At 37.3% G+C, this 23090-nt stretch overlaps 1 protein-coding gene across 1 annotated transcript; it reads right to left on the reverse strand.

Moving 5' to 3' along the window:
* Positions 1-17159: 17159 nt before the first annotated feature.
* Positions 17160-18021, reverse strand: LOC120418478 (uncharacterized). The gene is made up of 2 exons (XM_039580918.2): positions 17806-18021; positions 17160-17753 (listed from the first exon to the last, which is right to left on the reverse strand). The coding sequence occupies exons 1-2, from the start codon at positions 17809-17811 to the stop codon at positions 17238-17240; spliced, it is 522 nt and encodes a 173-aa protein (XP_039436852.1). The 5' UTR covers positions 17812-18021; the 3' UTR covers positions 17160-17237.
* Between the last annotated feature and the right edge of the window lie 5069 nt (positions 18022-23090).

The following is a 23090-nucleotide window of genomic DNA, read 5'->3' on the forward strand; positions in this document are numbered from 1 at the left end:
CCGCTCCCTCCTCCAAGCGCCTATCGTGCAGCATAAACAAATTTATACTCGAAATCCAATACTCTACTTTTAAAAAGTCCCTCCCCTTCTACCGCCACCGCACTGTGTGACCATCATTTTTTCTGGGGAGCGGCAATTCCCGGCACATTTTTAGGCCAACCGGAAGTTATTGTTGTGTCCTGCTTTTTCGCAGCGAATTGAACTAGCAGCAGCAGATGGCTTTCCATCGATTTTTGTTTGCCTCCCCGTTTTGGCCTAAACAAGTGCAATAAAATTCTCGTTTTAACGGTACTTGAAAATCTTTTTCGGAGGATGCCGCTGCTGCTGCTTCAAGGAAGGTGTAATCCTGTTTTGATGGGATTTTATATATTTTTTTCAGTTGAGGGTGCTGCTGCCATACGCGGAACAGGATTAGATTTAACTTTAATGGTTTTGATGATTTTTCAAAATTTCGCGATGACTGGGCGGAAATTCCTGGTTGGAGTGCAGTTCAGAAAGGGACAAAAGCTGGCTGGGAGGGTCAAAGCTGGATTAGAGGTGTAATTCCTACTCAATACCGACAACAGGTAGAAGCACTTAGTGGGATAATGTAAGTTAGAACATGAGTCTTATTTTTCAATTTGGAAGAGGAAACAAAGTTTGGCGGTAGAAATTCCGAAATTTTCACCAAACAGCTAATTAATTATGGAACCTAATGCCACTTTCTCGAGGAATTACCTTAAACTCTCATTTCCAGCACTTGAGAAAGCACCTTAAAATCAGAGCACGTGCTCAAGTAGCAGCAATTAGGTCGCTACACACTAAAATATTCATACCAATTTAGACGTTTTCTTCTCTCACGAAAACCTTAACCGAGCCAAGCTGCGCTATCAAAAGATCAGATCGGTGACGAAATTTGCCGATAAACAGGAAGTTCCCCACCGTCCTATCTTTCCCCAAAAAAGTGGCTGTCAGAAGATGATAGGCTCATTTCGCGCGCTTTTCCAAAAAGGAGAAAACCAATTTTCCGCCATTCTGCCGCCACCACCAAATTTGGAAATCCTCCGAGCTGGAAAATAAAGTGTTGAAAATGGGTTTCGCTGCTTAAGAAGGGGGGAAAGCGGTGGCTTTCCAGTTTAATGGTTTCTGGCGACACTTTAGAAGCAGTCTTCTCTGCCAGAAATCAATGGGCCCAGCCCGTTAAGATTACTTCGGAAAGGCGATGCCATCAGCGACGATTGAGCTCCAGGGGGGTTTGAAGGTTACGAGTGGCTTTGGTTCTGGTTTAATTCTGAAAATCGATTGGAAAGATTTTTGGGTGAAATTGAACTGGAAATTTACAAGATTTGCTATGAAAACCATGCTATTTAAACTTTTTATTCTTACCTCCTTATATTTCTTCAGCTTCAAATCAAATTTTCTAAACTTCAAAATCTTTCATAATATCTTCTTTTTTTTTTAGAAAAACACAAAAATTAAGTAATGCCTCCTTTCCTCTAACTATCCCATATCGATTAGCTATTTCGAATGTTATTTTTGCATTTTTTTTCCTTCTCTGTCTAATTTTTCTCCTTAGTACCAGTAAACTCTCTCCCCATTTTGAACAATTCAGCTGTTGAAAGGTAGTCCATATCTCAGCTCAGGATATTAACTGCACCAATGTAATTGTTAAAGCAGCCTAATAAAATGAAATGAAAAAAAGAAAGTCGCAAAAACAAAAACAAAAACAAAAACAAAAACAAAAACAAAAACAAAAACAAAAACAAAAACAAAAACAAAAACAAAAACAAAAACAAAAACAAAAACAAAAACAAAAACAAAAACAAAAACAAAAACAAAAACAAAAACAAAAACAAAAACAAAAACAAAAACAAAAACAAAAACAAAAACAAAAACAAAAACAAAAACAAAAACAAAAACAAAAACAAAAACAAAAACAAAAACAAAAACAAAAACCAAAACAAAAACAAAAACAAAAACAAAAACAAAAACAAAAACAAAAACAAAAACAAAAACAAAAACAAAAACAAAAACAAAAACAAAAACAAAAACAAAAACAAAAACAAAAACAAAAACAAAAACAAAAACAAAAACAAAAACAAAAACAAAAACAAAAACAAAAACAAAAACAAAAACAAAAACAAAAACAAAAACAAAAACAAAAACAAAAACAAAAACAAAAACAAAAACAAAAACAAAAACAAAAACAAAAACAAAAACAAAAACAAAAACAAAAACAAAAACAAAAACAAAAACAAAAACAAAAACAAAAACAAAAACAAAAACAAAAACAAAAACAAAAACAAAAACAAAAACAAAAACAAAAACAAAAACAAAAACAAAAACAAAAACAAAAACAAAAACAAAAACAAAAACAAAAACAAAAACAAAAACAAAAACAAAAACAAAAACAAAAACAAAAACAAAAACAAAAAACAAAAACAAAAACAAAAACAAAAACAAAAACAAAAACAAAAACAAAAACAAAAACAAAAACAAAAACAAAAACAAAAACAAAAACAAAAACAAAAACAAAAACAAAAACAAAAACAAAAACAAAAAAAAAAACAAAAACAAAAACAAAAACAAAAACAAAAACAAAAACAAAAACAAAAACAAAAACAAAAACAAAAACAAAAACAAAAACAAAAACAAAAACAAAAACAAAAACAAAAACAAAAACAAAAACAAAAACCAAAACAAAAACAAAAACAAAAACAAAAACAAAAACAAAAACAAAAACAAAAACAAAAACAAAAACAAAAACAAAAACAAAAACAAAAACAAAAACAAAAACAAAAACAAAAACAAAAACAAAAACAAAAACAAAAACAAAAACAAAAACAAAAACAAAAACAAAAACAAAAACAAAAACAAAAACAAAAACAAAAACAAAAACAAAAACAAAAACAAAAACAAAAACAAAAACAAAAACAAAAACAAAAACAAAAACAAAAACAAAAACAAAAACAAAAACAAAAACAAAAACAAAAACAAAAACAAAAACAAAAACAAAAACAAAAACAAAAACAAAAACAAAAACAAAAACAACTTTAGTGAATATAGAGTAAAGAGTAAAGAGTAAAGAGAAAGAGTAAAGAGTAAAGAGTAAAGAGTAAAGAGTAAAGAGTAAAGAGTAAAGAGTAAAGAGTAAAGAGTAAAGAGTAAAGAGTAAAGAGTAAAGAGTAAAGAGTAAAGAGTAAAGAGTCAAGAGTCAAGAGTCAAGAGTCAAGAGTCAAGAGTCAAGAGTCAAGAGTCAAGAGTCAAGAGTCAAGAGTCAAGAGTCAAGAGTCAAGAGTCAAGAGTCAAGAGTCAAGAGTCAAGAGTCAAGAGTCAAGAGTCAAGAGTCAAGAGTCAAGAGTCAAGAGTCAAGAGTCAAGAGTCAAGAGTCAAGAGTCAAGAGTCAAGAGTCAAGAGTCAAGAGTCAAGAGTCAAGAGTCAAGAGTCAAGAGTCAAGAGTCAAGAGTCAAGAGTCAAGAGTCAAGAGTCAAGAGTCAAGAGTCAAGAGTCAAGAGTCAAGAGTCAAGAGTCAAGAGTCAAGAGTCAAGAGTCAAGAGTCAAGAGTCAAGAGTCAAGAGTCAAGAGTCAAGAGTCAAGAGTCAAGAGTCAAGAGTCAAGAGTCAAGAGTCAAGAGTCAAGAGTCAAGAGTCAAGAGTCAAGAGTCAAGAGTCAAGAGTCAAGAGTCAAGAGTCAAGAGTCAAGAGTCAAGAGTCAAGAGTCAAGAGTCAAGAGTCAAGAGTCAAGAGTCAAGAGTCAAGAGTCAAGAGTCAAGAGTCAAGAGTCAAGAGTCAAGAGTCAAGAGTAAAGAGTAAAGAGTAAAGAGTAAAGAGTCAAGAGTCAAGAGTAAAGAGTAAAGAGTAATGAGTAAAGTAAGCGTAAATTTTAAAGTTTTCGTGTACTTGTAATTGAAATTACTCATTGAAAGTTACCCAAAAATTTATGCATTCACCAGTTGATAATCAACTTACTCCTCGGTCTTCATTAAAGGCAATTAACCGGAATCACTTCTCCTAAATAAGAAAAAAAAAAAAACATCCCTTTTCGGTTGCATTCTTAATGAACATCGACCCCACGCTGCGATTACCATTATCTGGATCTCTTTTCCAATTTCCCAACCTCCAACGCCACACATTCCAACAAGTTCTGTTTTCCTGGGTAAATTTCCATAGGAAAATTTGGGAAGGGGGGGGGAGCAAATTAACCACGGGAGGCCAGAAACCGCAATTTCCGCGTGCTGCTGACTGGCTTTTCAATGGCCACGTGGACCACGCACCACAGCCTCCCTCGACGGGTAAATAGTCAGTTGAGGGTAATGTGGGGTTAGATTGATTTTTCTGAATTAACATTTCAGACTTCAAGTAAATAAGTTAAATTTCAAAAGTTTTCAAAACTCTGACGGTAATTTTCTCCCTTTGATTAACATTGTGGAGGGGGGTGAGGGGAGAAAGTTAACCCAGCTGTTTGGTTCAGACAGTTCCACTCCCCTCGGGGGGAGGTTCGCCAGATTCGCTAAAGCTCGAAAAAGGTTGTGCAATAATTGGATCCGAAAGGGATGAGTGTAATAATAGATGTAAGAAAATTTGTATTTAATAAAGCCATTCTCGGTTCTTCTAGCATGGAAAACGGGAAGCCACCCAAAAAAGGGAGAGGTTAATTTATTCCAGGGGGCGCCGCAGGGTGCAATCTATGACGAGTCACAGGAATCATGCTTTTATCGCTTTGAACATAAATTCACTTTGCTCCACGCTTTTCCCCCCTCACTTTTCGAAAATGCAAAACCCCAAAAACTGCAGACGATGGCGCTCGAGGATGTGGCGTGTGTTTGTTGTTGTTGATTTTCCTCCAGTCCTCTGATCACGTGAAAACTTGTTCTTGATGTTATTTTTGTGCCTTGGTTGGTCTCCCGGCACAGATTTTCCATACATATGTAATGAGGAAGAAGTTGTGAATTTAAAACAGGAATGATGATAAAAGTTTACGTATGCTGCTGGCAGGGAAAAAAAGTTTTCTTTCCCCCCACCAGATCACCACCAGTCCAATTTGGGTGCAGTGATTTAAGGCGGAGAGAGGATGGAGGGAAAGGTAAATAAAGAAAAAGACAAAGTTTGCGTAACAAGTTCAACGACAGATTGTTCATCGAGCATTCGTTGGAGAAGGTTGTCTGATTCAACATGACTCGTCGCGTCCCGGCGCAAAACGCCGGCAATATCGCCCTACCTGCGGCTCAAGCAGGCAAAAAAGTGGGAATTTCCAAAAGGAAGGTTGAGGCCTCAACTGATGGCCAAAAACCGGGGATTTCCAAGAGGAAGGTGCTTTTGGAAGTGACATCGAACAGCAAAAAGACGAAAAAGAGCGACGGTACTGTACCGATGGACGAGGAGGAGGAGAACTCTTCGTCGCACGAGGAGCAGCTTTTGAAGAACAACAAGTTCGCTGGACTGCCTGACGAGGACCAGGTAGCGGAAGCAAAGGAGAATGAAGTGAAACAGCGAAAGGAGAAACTGCCTCCTTTTTATGTACGGCAATCAGCAGCAACGATCGACTTTCGAGCGGGGCTGGTTGAACTCATCAAGTCTGGGAAAGTCCTAGGCAACATTCGTCTGTGTCAAGACGGATTTAAGGTGCTGGTGCAATCCAGGCAGCACTATCAACTGGTCAAGGATTACTTGACCGAAAACGAGGCGGAGTACTTTACCCATGATGTCGTCATGGATAAGCCGTTCAAAATCGTCGTCAGAGGTCTGTACGACATGCCAGTGGAGGAATTAGCTGCCGAGCTAAAAGTTTTGAAACTGGATGTGTTGGCCGTGCACAAAATGAGCCGACGCAACAAAGACATCAAGTACCGTGACCAGCTCTACCTGCTGCATTTGGCTAAGGGATCGACGACGCTTCCTGAGCTGAAGGCAATCCGAGCGGTTTTCAACATTATCGTGTCGTGGGAGCGATACCGACCAGTGCATCGTGACGTCACACAATGCTTCAACTGCCTGGGTTTCGGGCACGGAGGTAAGAACTGCCACCTGAAGCGTCGTTGCGCCAAATGTGGTACCGATGCGCACATCACATCCCAGTGCATCCAAGATTCGCTGGTAAAGTGCCTCAACTGCAACGGTGAGCACTCGTCAACCGACCGGAAGTGCCCCAAGAGAGCTGAGTTCGTGAAAATTCGGCAGCAAGCATCGACGAAGAATCAGCCTCAGCGTCGTAGAACTCCTCCAGCACTGGTGGAGCAAAATTTTCCACCTCTTCAACCGCGACGCCAGGTCCCAAACTTGGCACCGTTGCCGTTGGATCCCAGGAAGAGAGCTGAGATGAATCATCCACGGCCGGGTTCCAGCCAGGAGCCGAGACCGCCAACACCGGGCTTTAGCCAGGAGCCAAGACCAACCCAAGAACCAGCAGTTGAGGAAAATGGTAATGATCTTTACACCTCAACCGAACTCCTCAATATTTTCAAACAGATGTCCGCTGCACTGCGTGGATGCAAAACCAAGACCCAGCAGATTGAAGTGCTGACCTCGTTCGTCATCCAGTATGGATCGTAGGTCCCTCAAGCTACTGAATTGGAACGCTTGCTCCATTAGGAGGAAGAATTTAGAGCTGGTGGATTTTCTTCGCGAGAAGGAGATCGACGTAGCTGCCATCACGGAAACTCATCTGAAGCCCGGTGAAAAAGTTTATCTGCAAAACTACAAGATCGCGACGCAGCTCGATAGGACCACCTCTGGAGGAGGAGGTGTGCTTGTCGCTGTTCATCGTGATCTCAAGCCACGCCGGCTGCCACACTTCAAGCTGGACATCATCGAGGCCGTTGGGGTGGAAATTCCCACTTCTGTTGGCCCAGTACTCTTCATTGCTGCCTACTGCCCACGTCAGGTGAATGCCAGAGATGGTTCAACAGCAAAACTGAAGAGCGATATCCAGAAGCTGACAAGGCGGAGTGCAAAGTACATCATCGCTGGTGACCTCAACGCGAAGCATGAAGTTTGGGGCAACAGCAGGAGGAATCGGAACGGAGTGATTCTGCACAACGATCTGCAAAACGGATACTACAACGTTGTGAGTCCGGATCGTCCAACGAGGGTGGCTCGGTCTGGGAATCACTCAATCATCGACTTCTTCATCACCAATATGGCTGAGAACGTGGCTCATCCTGAGGTGTTTGAAGAGTTGAGTTCTGATCACTATCCGGTGGTTGTGGAGGTTGGAGCTTCCGTTACTCCGCAGCGGCAACCAACCCGGAAAGATTACCACAACGTTGACTGGCAGCAGTTTCAGCAAGTGGTGGACAGCAACATCGACTATGATCAACACCTTGAAACTTCTGCTGATATTGATCGTTCGCTGGAGGTGATCCAGCAGGCTATCAACCAAGCAGAGGCTGCCAACGTTCGGGAGGTTCCTGTTAATTTTAAGGTAACTGATATTGACGTAGATACTAAACACTTGATACGACTTAGGAATGTTTATAGGAGACAATATCAACGAACTGGGGACTATGACAAAAAGATTTCAGTAAACAATTTGAACAAAATCATACAAGACCGACTTGACAATATCAGAAATCAAGAATTTTCAAAACATGTAAGCCAGCTTGGGAATTATTCAAACCCATTTTGGAGACTTTCAAAAGTTCTTAAAAACAAACCAAAGCCTATTCCTCCTCTTATTGTTGAGGATTCTCCTTTGATTACATCCGAGGAAAAGGCAAATGCACTTGGGCTTCATTTTGTTAGTTCACATAATCTTGGCGCTTCCATGACCAGCCGTAAAGAAACATCAGTTGCCAATAGTATTTCAACAATCAATAACTCTACCTTTGAATTTCCTGCAGATTCCCATGTTTCTGGTGAGGAAGTCAAAGTTGCAGTAAAGCAAATGAAAAATATGAAAGCTCCTGGCTTTGATAACATTTTTAATCTAGTGTTGAAAAAACAGAGTGATCAGTTCTTTCAACATCTAGCCAATATTTTCAATAAATGTTTGCAACTTGGTTACTTCCCTACCAATTGGAAACTGGGCAAAGTCATACCAATTTTGAAGCCTCAAAAAGATCCAACATCGCCAACAAGTTATCGTCCCATTAGTCTTCTGAGTAGTCTGTCCAAACTCTTTGAGAAGGTCATCTATTCAAGGCTTTTGGATTTTACCAACGATAATAATATAATTTTGAACGAGCAGTTTGGCTTCCGAAAGGGACATAATACTGCTCATCAGCTTACGAGAGTAACTAAAATCATCAAGCAGAACAAGCTTGAGTCTAAATCAACTGCTATGGCTTTGTTGGATGTTGAGAAGGCTTTTGACAATGTTTGGCATGATGGTTTGATACATAAACTGTATTTGTACGGTTTTCCAATGTATCTTATCAAAATTATCCAGCACTATCTTTCGGAAAGATCGTTCAGGGTTTTTCTGAATGGGATTGCTTCTGGATTATTTAACATTGATGCTGGGGTTCCCCAAGGAAGTATTCTTGGCCCACTTCTGTACAATATTTTCACATCTGATTTGCCTACTCTTCCTGGTAATGGTGTGTTGTCACTTTTTGCTGATGACACTGCCGTTATTTATAAGGGTAAAATAACCAGATATTTAGTTGGCCGTCTTCAGAAGGGTCTTGACGTTCTTTCTGAATACTTTGGCGACTGGAAAATTCGCATAAATGCAGCCAAAACTCAAACCATCATTTTTCCTCTTTCCAAATCGGCCAGATTTATCCCAAAGGATGATGTTTTGATTAAAATGAATGATGTTTCGATACCCTGGTCAAAGGAAGTTGTCTATTTAGGTCTCATACTTGACTCGAAACTTTTGTTTCGACAGCATGTAGACAAAATATTGAACAAGTGCAGCATTCTCATCAGGTGCTTGTACCCTTTAATTAACAGAAAATCAAAGCTTTCTTTGAAAAATAAGCTAGCAGTTTACAAACAAATAATTTACCCCGTTATTGAGTATGCAGTACCTGTTTGGGAGTGTTGCGCTAGAACTCATAAATTGAAGCTCCAGCGTGTCCAAAACAAGGTACTCAAAATGGTTTTGAATGTTCCTGGCTGGACAAGATCAAGTGAGGTTCATGAATTAGCAGAAGTGAAAATGTTGGATCAGAAGATTCAAGAAAAATGTTTGAAATTCAGGGAAAAGTGTGCTATTTCTGAATACCCCTTGATTCAAGGATTGTTTTAGTTTATGGTATGTTTAAGTTAGTGTTAGGTTAGGTTATGTTTTCTTAACATTTTTTTTTTCCCTCAATGTACCTAGTGTTACAAAAATGATAAATCATATACTTTTAAAGTTATAAAAATGAACAGTGTTTAAATCACGAAAAGCAAACTAAAGCTGAAGAGCCACAGCTGACCACTTATTATGTAAACCAAATGTAATTATTATAAGAAAGATTCAATAAAGTATATTTAATTCAAAAAAAAAAAAAAAAAGTTCAACGACAGAGATAAAAATTGCAGAAATTGAATAATGAGAGTTGCTGCTTTCTTCCTTGATCGATGCGTTGCCTTGAAAATTGGTTTGAAGAATACTATACTGCCCATGTTCGCATAAATGTCCCATATGCAAAAACAGCAAGCTGAGAAAAATGCACTTGAAGTTTGTCCCATACATAAGGCTACGTGTTAAGTTTTCGGGAAAAAACTGGATTTCCTCCGGATTTCTGGAACAAAGTATTGGATGTCATAGGCTCTTTTGAAAGAGCACACAATTTTGAACAAAACTGCATCAATAACATGGAATCGATGAAAATGCATATGGGACATTTATGCGATCAGGGGCAGTATACTTTTTTGAAGTTTTTTCTCTTTCCTGAAAAACGAATGGCATTGAAATTTGATTTTTTTATCACAAAAAAAATAAAAACATCAATACCTCCAGACTTGTTTATTCGAAGGCCTTAGATAAATTTCACTTCAATAATCGAGTCTTCCGTTGAAATCCAAAATATAAAAAAATCAATGATAATGTGGTATTTTTAACCTGGTCCGTTACATGCAATAGAGACTTCTTTCCGTTACTACCAACCCACACTTATTAGCACCTTTTCCGGGAAGTGTCAGCCAACAGTCGCTCTAATTAACCAGTAGCCTGTCCCATTTTGAGGTCATGTCGAGGAATTTCAGGTGCTCACTTCTTAAATGATAGATTATGATGTTAGGAACAATGTTTTCTTAGACAAGAAAAAATAATAAAATACTTTCTCGCACCCCCTAGTCGATTTACTGAAAAAAGTCACTTTTTTGAACAAATTTTCTAAAATCGCTTGGAATCAATACAAAAACTGTTTTGATCAGGTGTGTATTATCTTCAAACGATAGGTTTTTGTCCATAGATTAAGATGCACTATCAATATTGGACCAAAATTTAAGTTTTTGGACTCTCCCAGGCGGATTTGTGTCGAAAAAATTGCATTTTTTCGAAACTTTTTTCAGAAATGTTCATTTAATTTAGGGTAGCCTATTTTTCCCAGTGAAATCAATACATGCAGCTTATAGGAAATTTCATGGCGAACATTTTTCCCTCTGAGAAAATCCAATTTCGACACTCCAGAGCCGAGATATTTGAGTTTTAGTGAGGAAAAAAGTGCCAATTTTCAAAATTTCTCAGAATTCAGAAGCAAGGCCTCCTAATTACACGATGTAGCAAGCATATGTCTCAAAGGTCAGGGTATGCTTTCTTATAGTAATTTTTGCCGCTGAATCCGAATCTGAAATCAAATTTCGTGTAAACAGTGATGTTTTGGAGCTACACCCTTTTGGAATGTTATTTGCGTGTTTAAGAGGCAGTTTTTGTAAATATTGCTCGGTTTGTTCTAGAGGTCGTATCGAGGTGCTCCGATTTGGATGAAACTTTCAGCGTTTGTTTGTCTATACATGAAATGAACTCATGCCAAATATGAGCCTTCTACGACAAAGGGAAGTGGGGTAAAACGGGCATTGAAATTTGAGGTCGAAAAAACTTAAAAAATCTTAAAATTGCTGTCATTTCCGTAAAACTTCATCAATTCCAACTCTCTTAGATGTATTCAAAAGTTCTTTTGAAGCACTTCAAAATCCAGACATCCAGGATTGGTTTAACTTTTCTCATAGCTTTTGTTTTTTTTTAAACCTCAATATCTTTTTGCAACAGCCAGCAACACCCATACTCTTTTAGATCAAAAGTTAGGGAATTTCATGGACTATAAGCCTAATAACTTTTTGGCCAATCGCAGTTTTTCTCATAGTTTTTCGATTTTTCTTTAACAAACATTTTACAACGTTAGTTATTGTCCTGTAGGCATCCATAGCGGCACTTTTTAGTCTCACTTTTGTCATATTCCAAATCCTCGGAAAATTCAAACTTCAATGCCCGTTTTACCCCACTTCCCTTTGTCGTAGAGGGCTCATATTTGGCATGAGTTCATTTCATGTATAGACAAACAAACGCTGAAAGTTTCATCCAAATCGGAGCACCTCGATACGACCTCTAGAACAAACCGAGCAATATTTACAAAAACTGCCTCTTAAACACGCAAATAACATTCCAAAAGGGTGTAGCTCCAAAACATCACTGTTTACACGAAATTTGATTTCAGATTCGGATTCAGCGGCAAAAATTACTATAAGAAAGCATACCCTGACCTTTGAGACATATGCTTGCTACATCGTGTAATTAGTAGGCCTTGCTTCTGAATTCTGAGAAATTTTGAAAATTGGCACTTTTTTCCTCACTAAAACTCAAATATCTCGGCTCTGGAGTGTCGAAATTGGATTTTCTCAGAGGAAAAAATGTTTGCCATGAAATTTCCTATAAGCTGCATGTATTGGTTTCACTGGGAAAAATAGGCTACCCTAAATTAAATGAACATTTCTGAAAAAAGTTTCGAAAAAATGCAATTTTTTCGACACAAATCTGCCTGGGAGAGTCCAAAAACTTAAATTTTGGTCCAATATTGATAGTGCATCTTAATCTATGGACAAAAACCTATCGTTTGAAGATAATACACACCTGATCAAAACAGTTTTTGTATTGATTCCAAGCAATTTTAGAAAATTTGTTCAAAAAAGTGACTTTTTTCAGTAAATCGACTAGGGGGTGCGAGAAAGTATTTTATTATTTTTTCTTGTCTAAGAAAACATTGTTCCTAACATCATAATCTATCATTTAAGAAGTGAGCACCTGAAATTCCTCGACATGACCTCAAAATGGGACAGGCTATTAACCAGTTTTCCTTTCGTCCTAAAGTAAAAGCCTGCAACACAGAGCCCCGAGAGCAAACCTAATTAATAGGCTTAGTGATTTTTCACGCTAAAAAATTGCAAATTTCACGGGGACCTTAATTTTAAAACACCAAATTTCACGGAAATTTCGCGGAACGCGAAAAATGTTAAAATAACTATCAAAATCTTATGTTAAACATACAGAAACTACTTTTTTTTGCTTAATTATACATTGTTTTCAATAAAAATAAAAATTCTTAACGTTCAACGTGGCACTAAAAAAAAACTTTTAGTAATTTAAAAAAAAAATCCACTTGGTTTATGAATGGGCTCTATATCTACTTTGAAACTAAAATGTAGGGCATGCAAATTATCATTAATTGAGCTGCTTTTTTAATGTTCGACTAATATAGCTAAACAGTTTTCGCTGATTTGCTACTATTTTATCCTTTACATTTTATTGAAATTCATATCAAAGCCAAATTCAACAAAACAACTTTAACTTTTTTTCATGGCATTTTGTCCAGTTGAACATATTTTTAGAGTTTTCAAAAACTTATTTTAAAATCGATAGGCAAAAGTAATTTAATCTGTAACGAAATCTTCATAATTTTATTCAAAATCCGAACAGAAAACAAACATTTTTTTTTTAATTTCCAAGGGAGCCATCCACCCAAGTATTTAAATATCGTGAAAATTAAACAGGTGAAATTTTCTTAAAGGTGACTTTAAAGATAAAAAAACTGAATAGAAAAAAACTAACTAATAAATATTAATTTAATGTTGAATAACCAAGCATGAATCTTTTAACATCTTTCAAAATTAATGAAAATATTCCTAAGTAAAATTTATGAAATATTTTTATAGTATCAAATAAAGAGCAATCTATTTTCTCAATATGTTTCTTTGCTCTGATGAATTAGAATTTTTTTATCTGTTTTTTTGCTCCTCCGTTTACTCATTGACCGGAGGAAAAGGGAAAGACGACTTCTTTCACTGAATGTTACTTTAAAAAAAATTGTTTGCTTTTAATTGATTTCTAAAAAAAATCAATAAAATTTAAAGAAAAAAACTGTGCAATCTTTAAAAAAAATATCACAATTCACTTGTTTAATCGAATTTAACATATTTCGGTTGAAAAAGACAGAGTTTGTAAAAAAATACGTGAATTTTTTTTTCTTTGACTGATTTTTGTTAACATCGTTTAAGTTTTCGCAGCATTCACTTCTTAGTAAATGTTGTATCAATTTCATGTTAATGTTGGTTTTGCTAACATTTTTTTAAATGGTTCATATCACATATTTCAATTGAAAACTAATAAAATTTAACTCTTTTATGAATGAAATTTTGATTATATTATTATTTTTTCATGTCACATTTTTCAATTGAAAACTAATAAAATTTAAGTTTTTTATGAATGAAATTTTGATTATATTATTATTTTAAAGAATTGGTCTGAGAAAAATTGATAAATTTCACGGGATTTCACGGAAATCTTCAAATTTCACGAATTTCACGCTGTCCGCGAAATCGTGAAAATTCACTAACCCTACTAATTAACATGCAAATGAGCTGACCTACCTATCAACCTAACCAACGCAAAAATGCCATCCATTGGAAAGTAATTTTCAACCTGACTGAATCGGAAATCAGCTTTTGCATCTCCCTCCCCGCCCAAGAAGACCAAGTTCAAGGAGCAGCTGTCCTTCTTTTACTTCACCCTTGATTGCAAAAAGAAAAATCCTCCCTGTGGGGGAGAGCAAGAAAGCCGTGACGCGTAATGAGGCTAGGAAAGTAATTATGTTCTTAAATAAATTAGCAGGAAGAAGCTGAGCGAGCGCACTTCCGGAAAGTGTGAACACCGTACACAACAGTAGGCGGTGGGGTGACAGTTATGAACAGGGTGTTCTCCCCCCCCTAGCATAGGAAGATGCTTCATCAAAAAGTGATTTCTATTCTGTCATCAGCAGACGAAGCAGGGCACTTCCGCCGACTGATGGGACGCAGTAGGCGTAGGAGAATCTCGCTGTGTTTATTTTGTAATCGAGAGCGATATAAATTTTATTGCCTGTCCTATTTTGATGGTTGTGTGTCTAAAAAGGGGGTGATTTTTCTTAGATGGATGTGGACCATGGGGATGTTCAGATATTTGATGGAATTTGAGGGACTTGGTGAATTTGTTTTCAATGCAAAAAACCCAGGCAAAAATATTAAACTCTTAAAAAAATATTTCAATTGAAATATTTCATTAAATTTTGGTCTAGTATCCCACCGACTATCCATCATGTTTTTATATACTAACAATGGAGAAAAAAAAATTGCATCAGCAACTAAATAGTTCATCTAAATTTCGGCCATCGATTAATTTTCGTTTTTTTATTTGCCTTAAACTTTGTCGGGGTATTCACTATGACCAAATTTATATTTTTTTGACTTGTTTCCATACTAATTTGATAGTTGTCCATACACAAATGGTAACTTAATGTTCTAGATCAGTAACTTGAAAACGTAATTTTTGATTGCCGAGGACACTAATCAGGCAAAATTGTAGGTATATGTTGGGTATATGCAGGGTTACCAGGTCAAAATATGAAAAATCTGGCAAAGTATCGATTAAAAATCTGGAAAAATCGGGCAGACGAAAATCTAACAATTATGAATGATGAAGATGAGGAAGGATATATATTATTTCAAAAGTATGTTGAATTCAGCTGGTTTTAAATGATGTTAAGGACTAAAAAATGTTGAATTTACATTTACTTTAAGAAAAACTCTTTCTAAATTTTGTGATTTTTAGTTAAATTCGCTCATTTTAATCAAAAAGTTGTTCAAAATGGGCATTAAGTGAAAAATCTTGCAAAATCTGTAAATATCTGGCACTGAGAATTGTGAATCTTTATTATGGCTGACACTTGAAAAATCTGGCATTCACAGATTTATCTGGCAATCTGGCAACCCTGGGTATAGGTAAGGACAGTTAAAGAAAATTTAGGTGCTCTCTAAAAAATACCATTTATTTTTTTTCCTATTTCAACACAAACAATATATTTGCGCAAAAATCATGATTTTTTAAATTTTTAGTTTTTTCAGTTGTATGTTTTTAGAAAATTTTGAAAAAACGGTCTAAATATATGTTTATTTAAAAAAATATTGCAAAAGTTGTCTTTTTTGATCTCTTGAAAAAAAATTAGATTTTGAGTCTGTACGTTTTTTTTGTAGTAGGTATTTGTAGTTTATCTTATTTTATTTCGAATTGTCCTTATCTACCTTAGTTAGAATTAAACGTAAAGGTTTTCTGTGATAGGAAATTTCAACACCAATGAAGATCAAAGTAAAACATCTCTGAATATTTTTTATAGATCTAAAGTTAAAATAACATTAATTCATATTTTGCTGGGTGTTTGCTGAATCTTACATTTTTTGAAACTTAATGATTGCGTATCAACTGTAAAATGCATCTTCCAACGGCTTTTTCGTTGAAATGTTGAAATTGCGGCTTGTTATTTCAACTATTATATTTTTCTATTTTTTGCTTTTCTCTTGACCTCGACCTGAGTCGAGTGACATAAACTTTTAAAAATATTTGCATCGGCCTAACTGCTTTTTATATTTTTTTTAGTTTGTATTGGTTTCGTCACTGATAATTTTATTGATGCTATAAAAATGTAAACATTTGATTCAATTTTATATCACATTGCTTAAGCTACAATTTTTTAGACATTTACCTTTCAAAAATACAAAATAAAATAAAAGTTGTCATAAGTAAAAAGCTGTAATTTTCTTGAATCCTATTGCCAATTGATATGCAATGGGCCGATGCATATATTTTTTAAATTTTTTATCGCTCTCCTCTCTTCTCCATCAAAATCGGCCGGAATAAACGGGGTGCAAAAAATCTATTTTCAAAAAACTTTTTCAATTTTAATGAAAATGGAAGCATAATAAATTGAAAACCATTTGAAATGCATTTTCCTGCGTAAAAAGTTATACTTAGCATATTTGAGTTCGTTTAAAATATATTTATTTTTTTAATTTTATTGCAAACCTAGTTTTTTTAAACAAAATTACCCTGACTCATGGCGGTTTCAAAAACACCCAAGAAGCATAAAAATATATTTTTTGTTTATGAACTTGACAAAAACTCCACAAATAATTTTTCATTTTGGTATTAATGTTATTCTTAAAATATATAAACAATATATCAACATTAACATAAACCTTTTTTCATATCATCCCTAAATCAGTCTTTTCCCAAACATCAATGAAGATTCGCCCCCTTCAAATTGTGCCGGAATTTGATTTCGACCACCACGTGGCATGTTTGCAGAGGCATACCGCCGTCATCTCGTCATTGCAGGGTTCACCAAAAGTACACACTCAACCTTCCTCCCATCGCAGCAGGCACTCTTTTCATTTGTCGACCAAAAGTCTGGAGCAACATTTGAAAGGGGCGGTACGCCATTGCTCTTACGGCCTTTCATTACACGCGTTTAAATGGGATGAAAGGCCGTAAGAGCAATGTCATACCGCCCCTTTCAAATGTTACTCCAGAAGTATTCCTGTGGGTTGCGCGGAGGTGGGGTGGGCGAGGTTGAGTGGAGTTCGAGAGGGGTTGTAAAATCAACATTTCCACGCTTGCTCTGATTGAGGCGGTTGGGGTTCTTCTTTTATTGAAAACTTTCTTCCTTTCACGGTTCTGTTGTAATTTGTAATTTTGGGAGCGGGACTCTGTGACCCCGGGTGAACGTTCTGGGGCAGGTAGAGAAGGAGGGCGCTTTTTGTTGAAGTGATGTTAAAATGGTAAAGGGGATACCTTTTTTTGCGGTGAACAGTGCAGTAACCTGACGTGGATTGATTGTGCTTCCGGAAGATGTGGGTCACTTATTGTTCACGGTATGGTTGCATAATTAGCATTGTGAGGTTATTAATACTTTTCCGGAGTGATTATTACAAAATGAAGACAGGAGATTTTTAAAGCAAGCTTAGGACATTAGTGTATTTCATCGGTGCATAATCTATAAAATAATCTTAACATACATTTAGTTTCTAAAACAATCCCCAGTGCTTCTTCTTGTGCACTTCCTTAATCTGCACGGTGACCGGGACGTGCTTCTCGATGTAGACCGGCTTCTTCACGTACACCGGGACGGGCTTCTCGACATGAACTGCGTAAGGCTTGGGCACTTCGACGTACTCCTTGTGGACAACGGGGACCTTGACCTCAACTGGGTACGGAACCGGACGATCAACATGAACCGGCACCTTCTTCTCGACGTAGACCGGGACCTTCTTCTCCACCACAAACGGAACCTTCTTGACGACCTCAACCGGGTACGGGACCTTCACCGGATATGGGACGTGCTTCTCGACCTCCACCGGGTACGGCACATGCACATTCTTGGTGATGACCTCCTTGTGGTGGTGCACGTCTCCATGGTGTTCGAAACCCCCGTCCAGACCGTGATGATCGTTGACCTCCCACAGGCCACGCTTTTCCTTGTTGGAGGTGTCGACTGCCGCGCCGAAGGCGATGGCCAGGACCACGGACAACACGATGAACGCCTGAAAAGTTCAAAAGTTACTCCAAGTTTCAACCTGACCTTATCAATCCTACCTTCATGTTTTCAAAGCTCAAACTTGGGAGGTTGTCCACCGGTGAGAAATGATCGCCGTAGAGTGATGTCGTTTGGAACGGCGAGGTCTAGTTTTTATATCAAAAACACCGTTTTAAGTTACACTCTAAACGTTGTCGTCACCGGTGGCTCGGAGAGATGTTGTAAGGTGCCATGGTTGGGCTCATTTCACTCTCGGTTTCTTCTATCGGGTGAAACGGTCAGTGAGCAGCAGCCGACCGCCGGTCGGTTTCCGTCAAATTTGACACGGTTAGGCTACACTCTCTTGGATTTTGGGGCGGGCAGAAAACATGTCGTGATCGTGCACTGGAGAGTGTAATTTGAATTTCAATTAAATTACGTTTGCCGGTTGCTGTTAGGTGAAGGTCGTTTTATAATCTGGGGGGATTGAGGGCGGTGCAGAAAGAAGGAAGGTCGTTGAACGTGTTTTGATTGTTTGCATTTGAATTTTAATATACGTATTGTGATTTTTTTTAACTAATTAGAATTTATAGCAGCGGCTGCCGAGTTTAATTCCACATTTTTTCCTTTAAAAAATGTTAATAAAAACATGTTTTGTTCAATTTAAGTCAAAATTTTCATAAACATTTTTTTTATATAACTCTATCTAGTTCTGAAAATTTAATTGAAAGCTAAATTAATTCTTTGAAAAGAATAACAAAATCTGCAGCTTTGACATTTTGAAACTATTTTGATTTATTGAAAATTTTGGTATACACTTAAAAAAAATAATGATAATTTTTCTTAAAAGTTTTTTTCGTCGACTCTGGTCGTAAGTGTGGGGGCTGAAATAAAAAAAACTAAATTACAAATTAGAAGCCAGATTTTCTAAATTTCAAAACAAAAAGTATCGCAAATTGATTTATACATCATTACAGTTATGTTACCATTGAAAGTTTGCAAAATATCAATAAATTTATAAAAATACATTTTTTCAAAGTTATTACGTTTTTCACTTATCTGTGGCCCCAAAATTCTAAATTTATAAAAATATTGAAAGTTCTTTTTTGGATGAAAATGCATAAATACGCCTTGTACAATCTCTTCTGAATAGTTTACAATCGACTATACAAGTTTTTTCTATGAAAATTTAAATTTGAGTCAATGAGCAATTTTTTGAGGAAATTATTAAGAAAAGGGGAGGTGGGGTCCAACTTATAGTATTTTTTTCGTATAAAATGTAACTCATTTTTTATGTTCTCGAAATTTTTTGGAAGATTTGGATGAGAAACAATCTTCAAACAACATTTTTTGGTTCAGGATGAAAGATTTCCAATATGTTTTTGTTTTATTTTACGGGCAGTCCTTATACTAGAAATGGTTTTTGCATTATTTCAGTGGCCTCTTCAAATCAACTCTCAAACTGAGATTTAAATTTCAAAATATTTATATTAAAAAATGCTCATCTCTTGACGAAAAAAAATGTGTTGATGACAAGGAATTTCTAATAATTTACATGAATAAATGAAGGAAGAAAACAAAACAAAACTATATTTGTTTATTAAATCTAAAGAAATTGCATTTTTTTAAATTAAGGTATGTATGAAATAAATGAATTCAGAAAAGTATCACTAAAGTGTCTGTGAATCTGTGATCCAAAAATGTGTAAAAGTTCCAAATTTATGGTCATATGGAAATATATCCCATGAATACATATTTTATACTGAAAATTAACAAAAATAAAAAAACCCTTAATTATTTTATTTTGTTCTAGCCTCTTTTGTATTAATTGAATTGTCTCAACCCAAAAATACATTTATAAATTTAAAAACATTTTTAAATTTATTTTCCTTCAAATACAATACTGCTCCAACCAAATAAGAACAGTAACAAAAAATGAAGGTGGCTCTCACTGACAGTTCGTAAGTGGCTGACACTGACAATTAGGTGTATTTTTCTCCGCCCGACTCAGAGTTCACCCATACAAGTATCCATACAATTTTAGCAGCTGTCCATACAAAAATGGTACACAAATATTCAAAAATCTGTAACAAAAAAAATACGATTTTAAAATTTACTTTTTTTCACAAAAAATCAATTTTCCAAAATCTATATTTTTGATTTTTTTAATTTTTTTATGGATATGTTTTAAGGGACAAAAAATCGCATCTGTTTTGCCATAGAGACAAACCCGTAGCCCGAAATTTAAGTCAAGCAATTTTTGACAAAGAACTTTGTCCTAAGGTTTCTATACGTGGTGTCAATCCAAAATTTTCGCGAAGCGAAAACGTTACGTGACGAATTCCCCTCTCGGCAAATTTCCCCTCTTTTTGGTGCACGTTGGTAGGATGAACGAACGTTTCCCAATCAGTCAATCGAGAGACGTGAGATTGATGTATCTAAAATCACCCCCACTCCACCTCATAATTTTCGGATCGTCGACGAGGCAACAAAACGCGGCTCGGTCGGTCCCGAAAATTCATTCTATTGCTGGACGTCGACGAGAACACATCAGAAGCAGATGGCCTGGTGGCCCGGTAGCAGACGGCCTGGAGGTCCGGGAGCAGATGGCTTGGAGGCAAGGACCAGCTAAGACATGCCAGTCGCGGGAGTCGATCATTGGAACTGGCCACCACCTGGACTGGAGTGGCCGGAGGCCCCGCGGATGTTCCGATGGGGGGACATTTGCCGGACCGTAAGAGTTGGGGCAATATGGGTATCAAACTTTATGGTTTTTGATACTGGACATGAAATTTGACATTCCGACAGTAGTGGCCACAATCCGGAGTTGCCGGAGGCCCCGCGGATGTTCCGATGGGGGGATATTTGCCGGACCGTAAGAGTTGGGGCAATATGGGTATCAAACTTTATGGTTTTGATACTGGACATGAAATTTGCCATTTTGGCAGTAGCGGCCACAATCCGGAGTGGCCGAAGGCCCCGCGGATGTTCCGATGGGGGGACATTTGCTGAACCGTAAGAGTTGGGTCAATATGGGTATCAAACTTTATGGTTTTGATACTGGACATGAAATTTGCCATTTTGGCAGTAGCGGCCACAATCCGGAGTGGCCGAAGGCCCCGCGGATGTTCCGATGGGGGGACATTTGCTGAACCGTAAGAGTTGGGTCAATATGGGTATCAAACTTTATGGTTTTTGATACTGGACATGAAATTTGACATTTTGGCAGTAGCGGCCACAATCCGGAGTGGCCAGAGGCCCCGCGGATGTTCCGATGGGGGGACATTTGCCGAACCGTAAGAGTTGGGCCAATATGGGTATCAAACTTTATGGTTTTGATACTGGACATGAAATTTGCCATTTTGGCAGTAGCGGCCACAATCCGGAGTGGCCGAAGGCTCCGCGGATGTTCCGATGGGGGGACATTTGCCGAACCGTAAGAGTTGGGCCAATATGGGTATCAAACTTTATGGTTTTTGATACTGGACATGAAATTTGACATTCCGACAGTAGTGGCCACAATCCGGAGTTGCCGGAGGCCCCGCGGATGTTCCGATGGGGGGATATTTGCCGAACCGTAAGAGTTGGGCCAATATGGGTATCAAACTTTATGGTTTTGATACTGGACATGAAATTTGCCATTTTGGCAGTAGCGGCCACAATCCGGAGTGGCCGAAGGCCCCGCGGATGTTCCGATGGGGGGACATTTGCTGAACCGTAAGAGTTGGGTCAATATGGGTATCAAACTTTATGGTTTTTGATACTGGACATGAAATTTGACATTTTGGCAGTAGCGGCCACAATCCGGAGTGGCCAGAGGCCCCGCGGATGTTCCGATGGGGGGACATTTGCCGAACCGTAAGAGTTGGGCCAATATGGGTATCAAACTTTATGGTTTTGATACTGGACATGAAATTTGCCATTTTGGCAGTAGCGGCCACAATCCGGAGTGGCCGAAGGCTCCGCGGATGTTCCGATGGGGGGACATTTGCTGAACCGTAAGAGTTGGGTCAATATGGGTATCAAACTTTATGGTTTTGATACTGGACATGAAATTTGCCATTTTGGCAGTAGCGGCCACAATCCGGAGTGGCCGAAGGCTCCGCGGATGTTCCGATGGGGGGACATTTGCCGAACCGTAAGAGTTGGGCCAATATGGGTATCAAACTTTATGGTTTTTGATACTGGACATGAAATTTGACATTTTGGCAGTAGCGGCCACAATCCGGAGTGGCCGGAGGCCCCGCGGATGTTCCGATGGGGGGACATTTGCCGAACCGTAATAGTTGGGCCAATATGGGTATCAAACTTTATGGTTTTTGATACTGGACATGAAATTTGACATTTTGGCAGTAGCGGCCACAATCCGGAGTGGCCGGAGGCCCCGCGGATGTTCCGATGGGGGGACATTTGCCGAACCGTAAGAGTTGGGCCAATATGAGTATCAAACTTTATGGTTTTTGATACTGTACATAAAAAGTTGAATTTGGCCTTTATCTGAAACTAAGCAGTTTAAATATATTGTTTATTAGACAGGAAGTTATAAATAGATTACTGCGATGCACATTTTTTTGTGCCACTGCGAAAATCTATTTCTGTAAATTTACAATAACTATCTTGTAATCATTAAGAGCCCTGCAAAGGGTAGTTTTTAATGTCTGCTGTTCAAATTTCCTTTACTGCCGCCGATTTCTTGCAACAGCCTTGCAAAAACATTCCCGCATCTTGGTAACTTTCGAGTGGTGAAGGAAAGTCAATTGATTTCACTTCGATTTCTATTTCAGCTCCACTTGCAATTTCCGTCCCCTCAGTTCGATAGGACGGTAATAATAAGGGGGAAATTTGGACAGGACATTCTAATCGAAAATTTCAACAATCATCTTGCAAAGTTCTTTGTCATACTGGTCATGTGTAACATAACCACCTGCACCTTTTTTATTTCAGTTTCAGTTTCAGTAATGTAAAATCAAATTTGCAATCGGAGAGTACTTTACAGATTTTTGATAAAGTGCAACGTTTTCAAGACATATCCACTTGAAGTTTAACTTAATCTGAAATATTGCCACAAATAATTTTTCTAAGATACATTAAACATTGAACCTCTGCTTGCTGAATTACATCGTACAAAAGAAAAAAAAAAAACTAGAAAATTAACGTTTTCAATTTTTATCCCAAAAATTTCACATTTTCAAATGCCAATTTTTCAGCAACTATTGGTCCAATTTCCAATGCTGAAAAATTAAACATTTGTGAAATTGTAAGATCGTTTCGAAAAAAATAATTTCGAATATTTTGAAATTGAAGCTTACATTTCAAATGGGCGTATGATTGAATGTTTGGCTTTTTTGAAATGTTAATTCTACTT

Source organism: Culex pipiens, chromosome 2 (genome assembly GCF_016801865.2).
Source record: "Culex pipiens pallens isolate TS chromosome 2, TS_CPP_V2, whole genome shotgun sequence".
Taxonomy (NCBI): domain Eukaryota; kingdom Metazoa; phylum Arthropoda; class Insecta; order Diptera; family Culicidae; genus Culex; species Culex pipiens.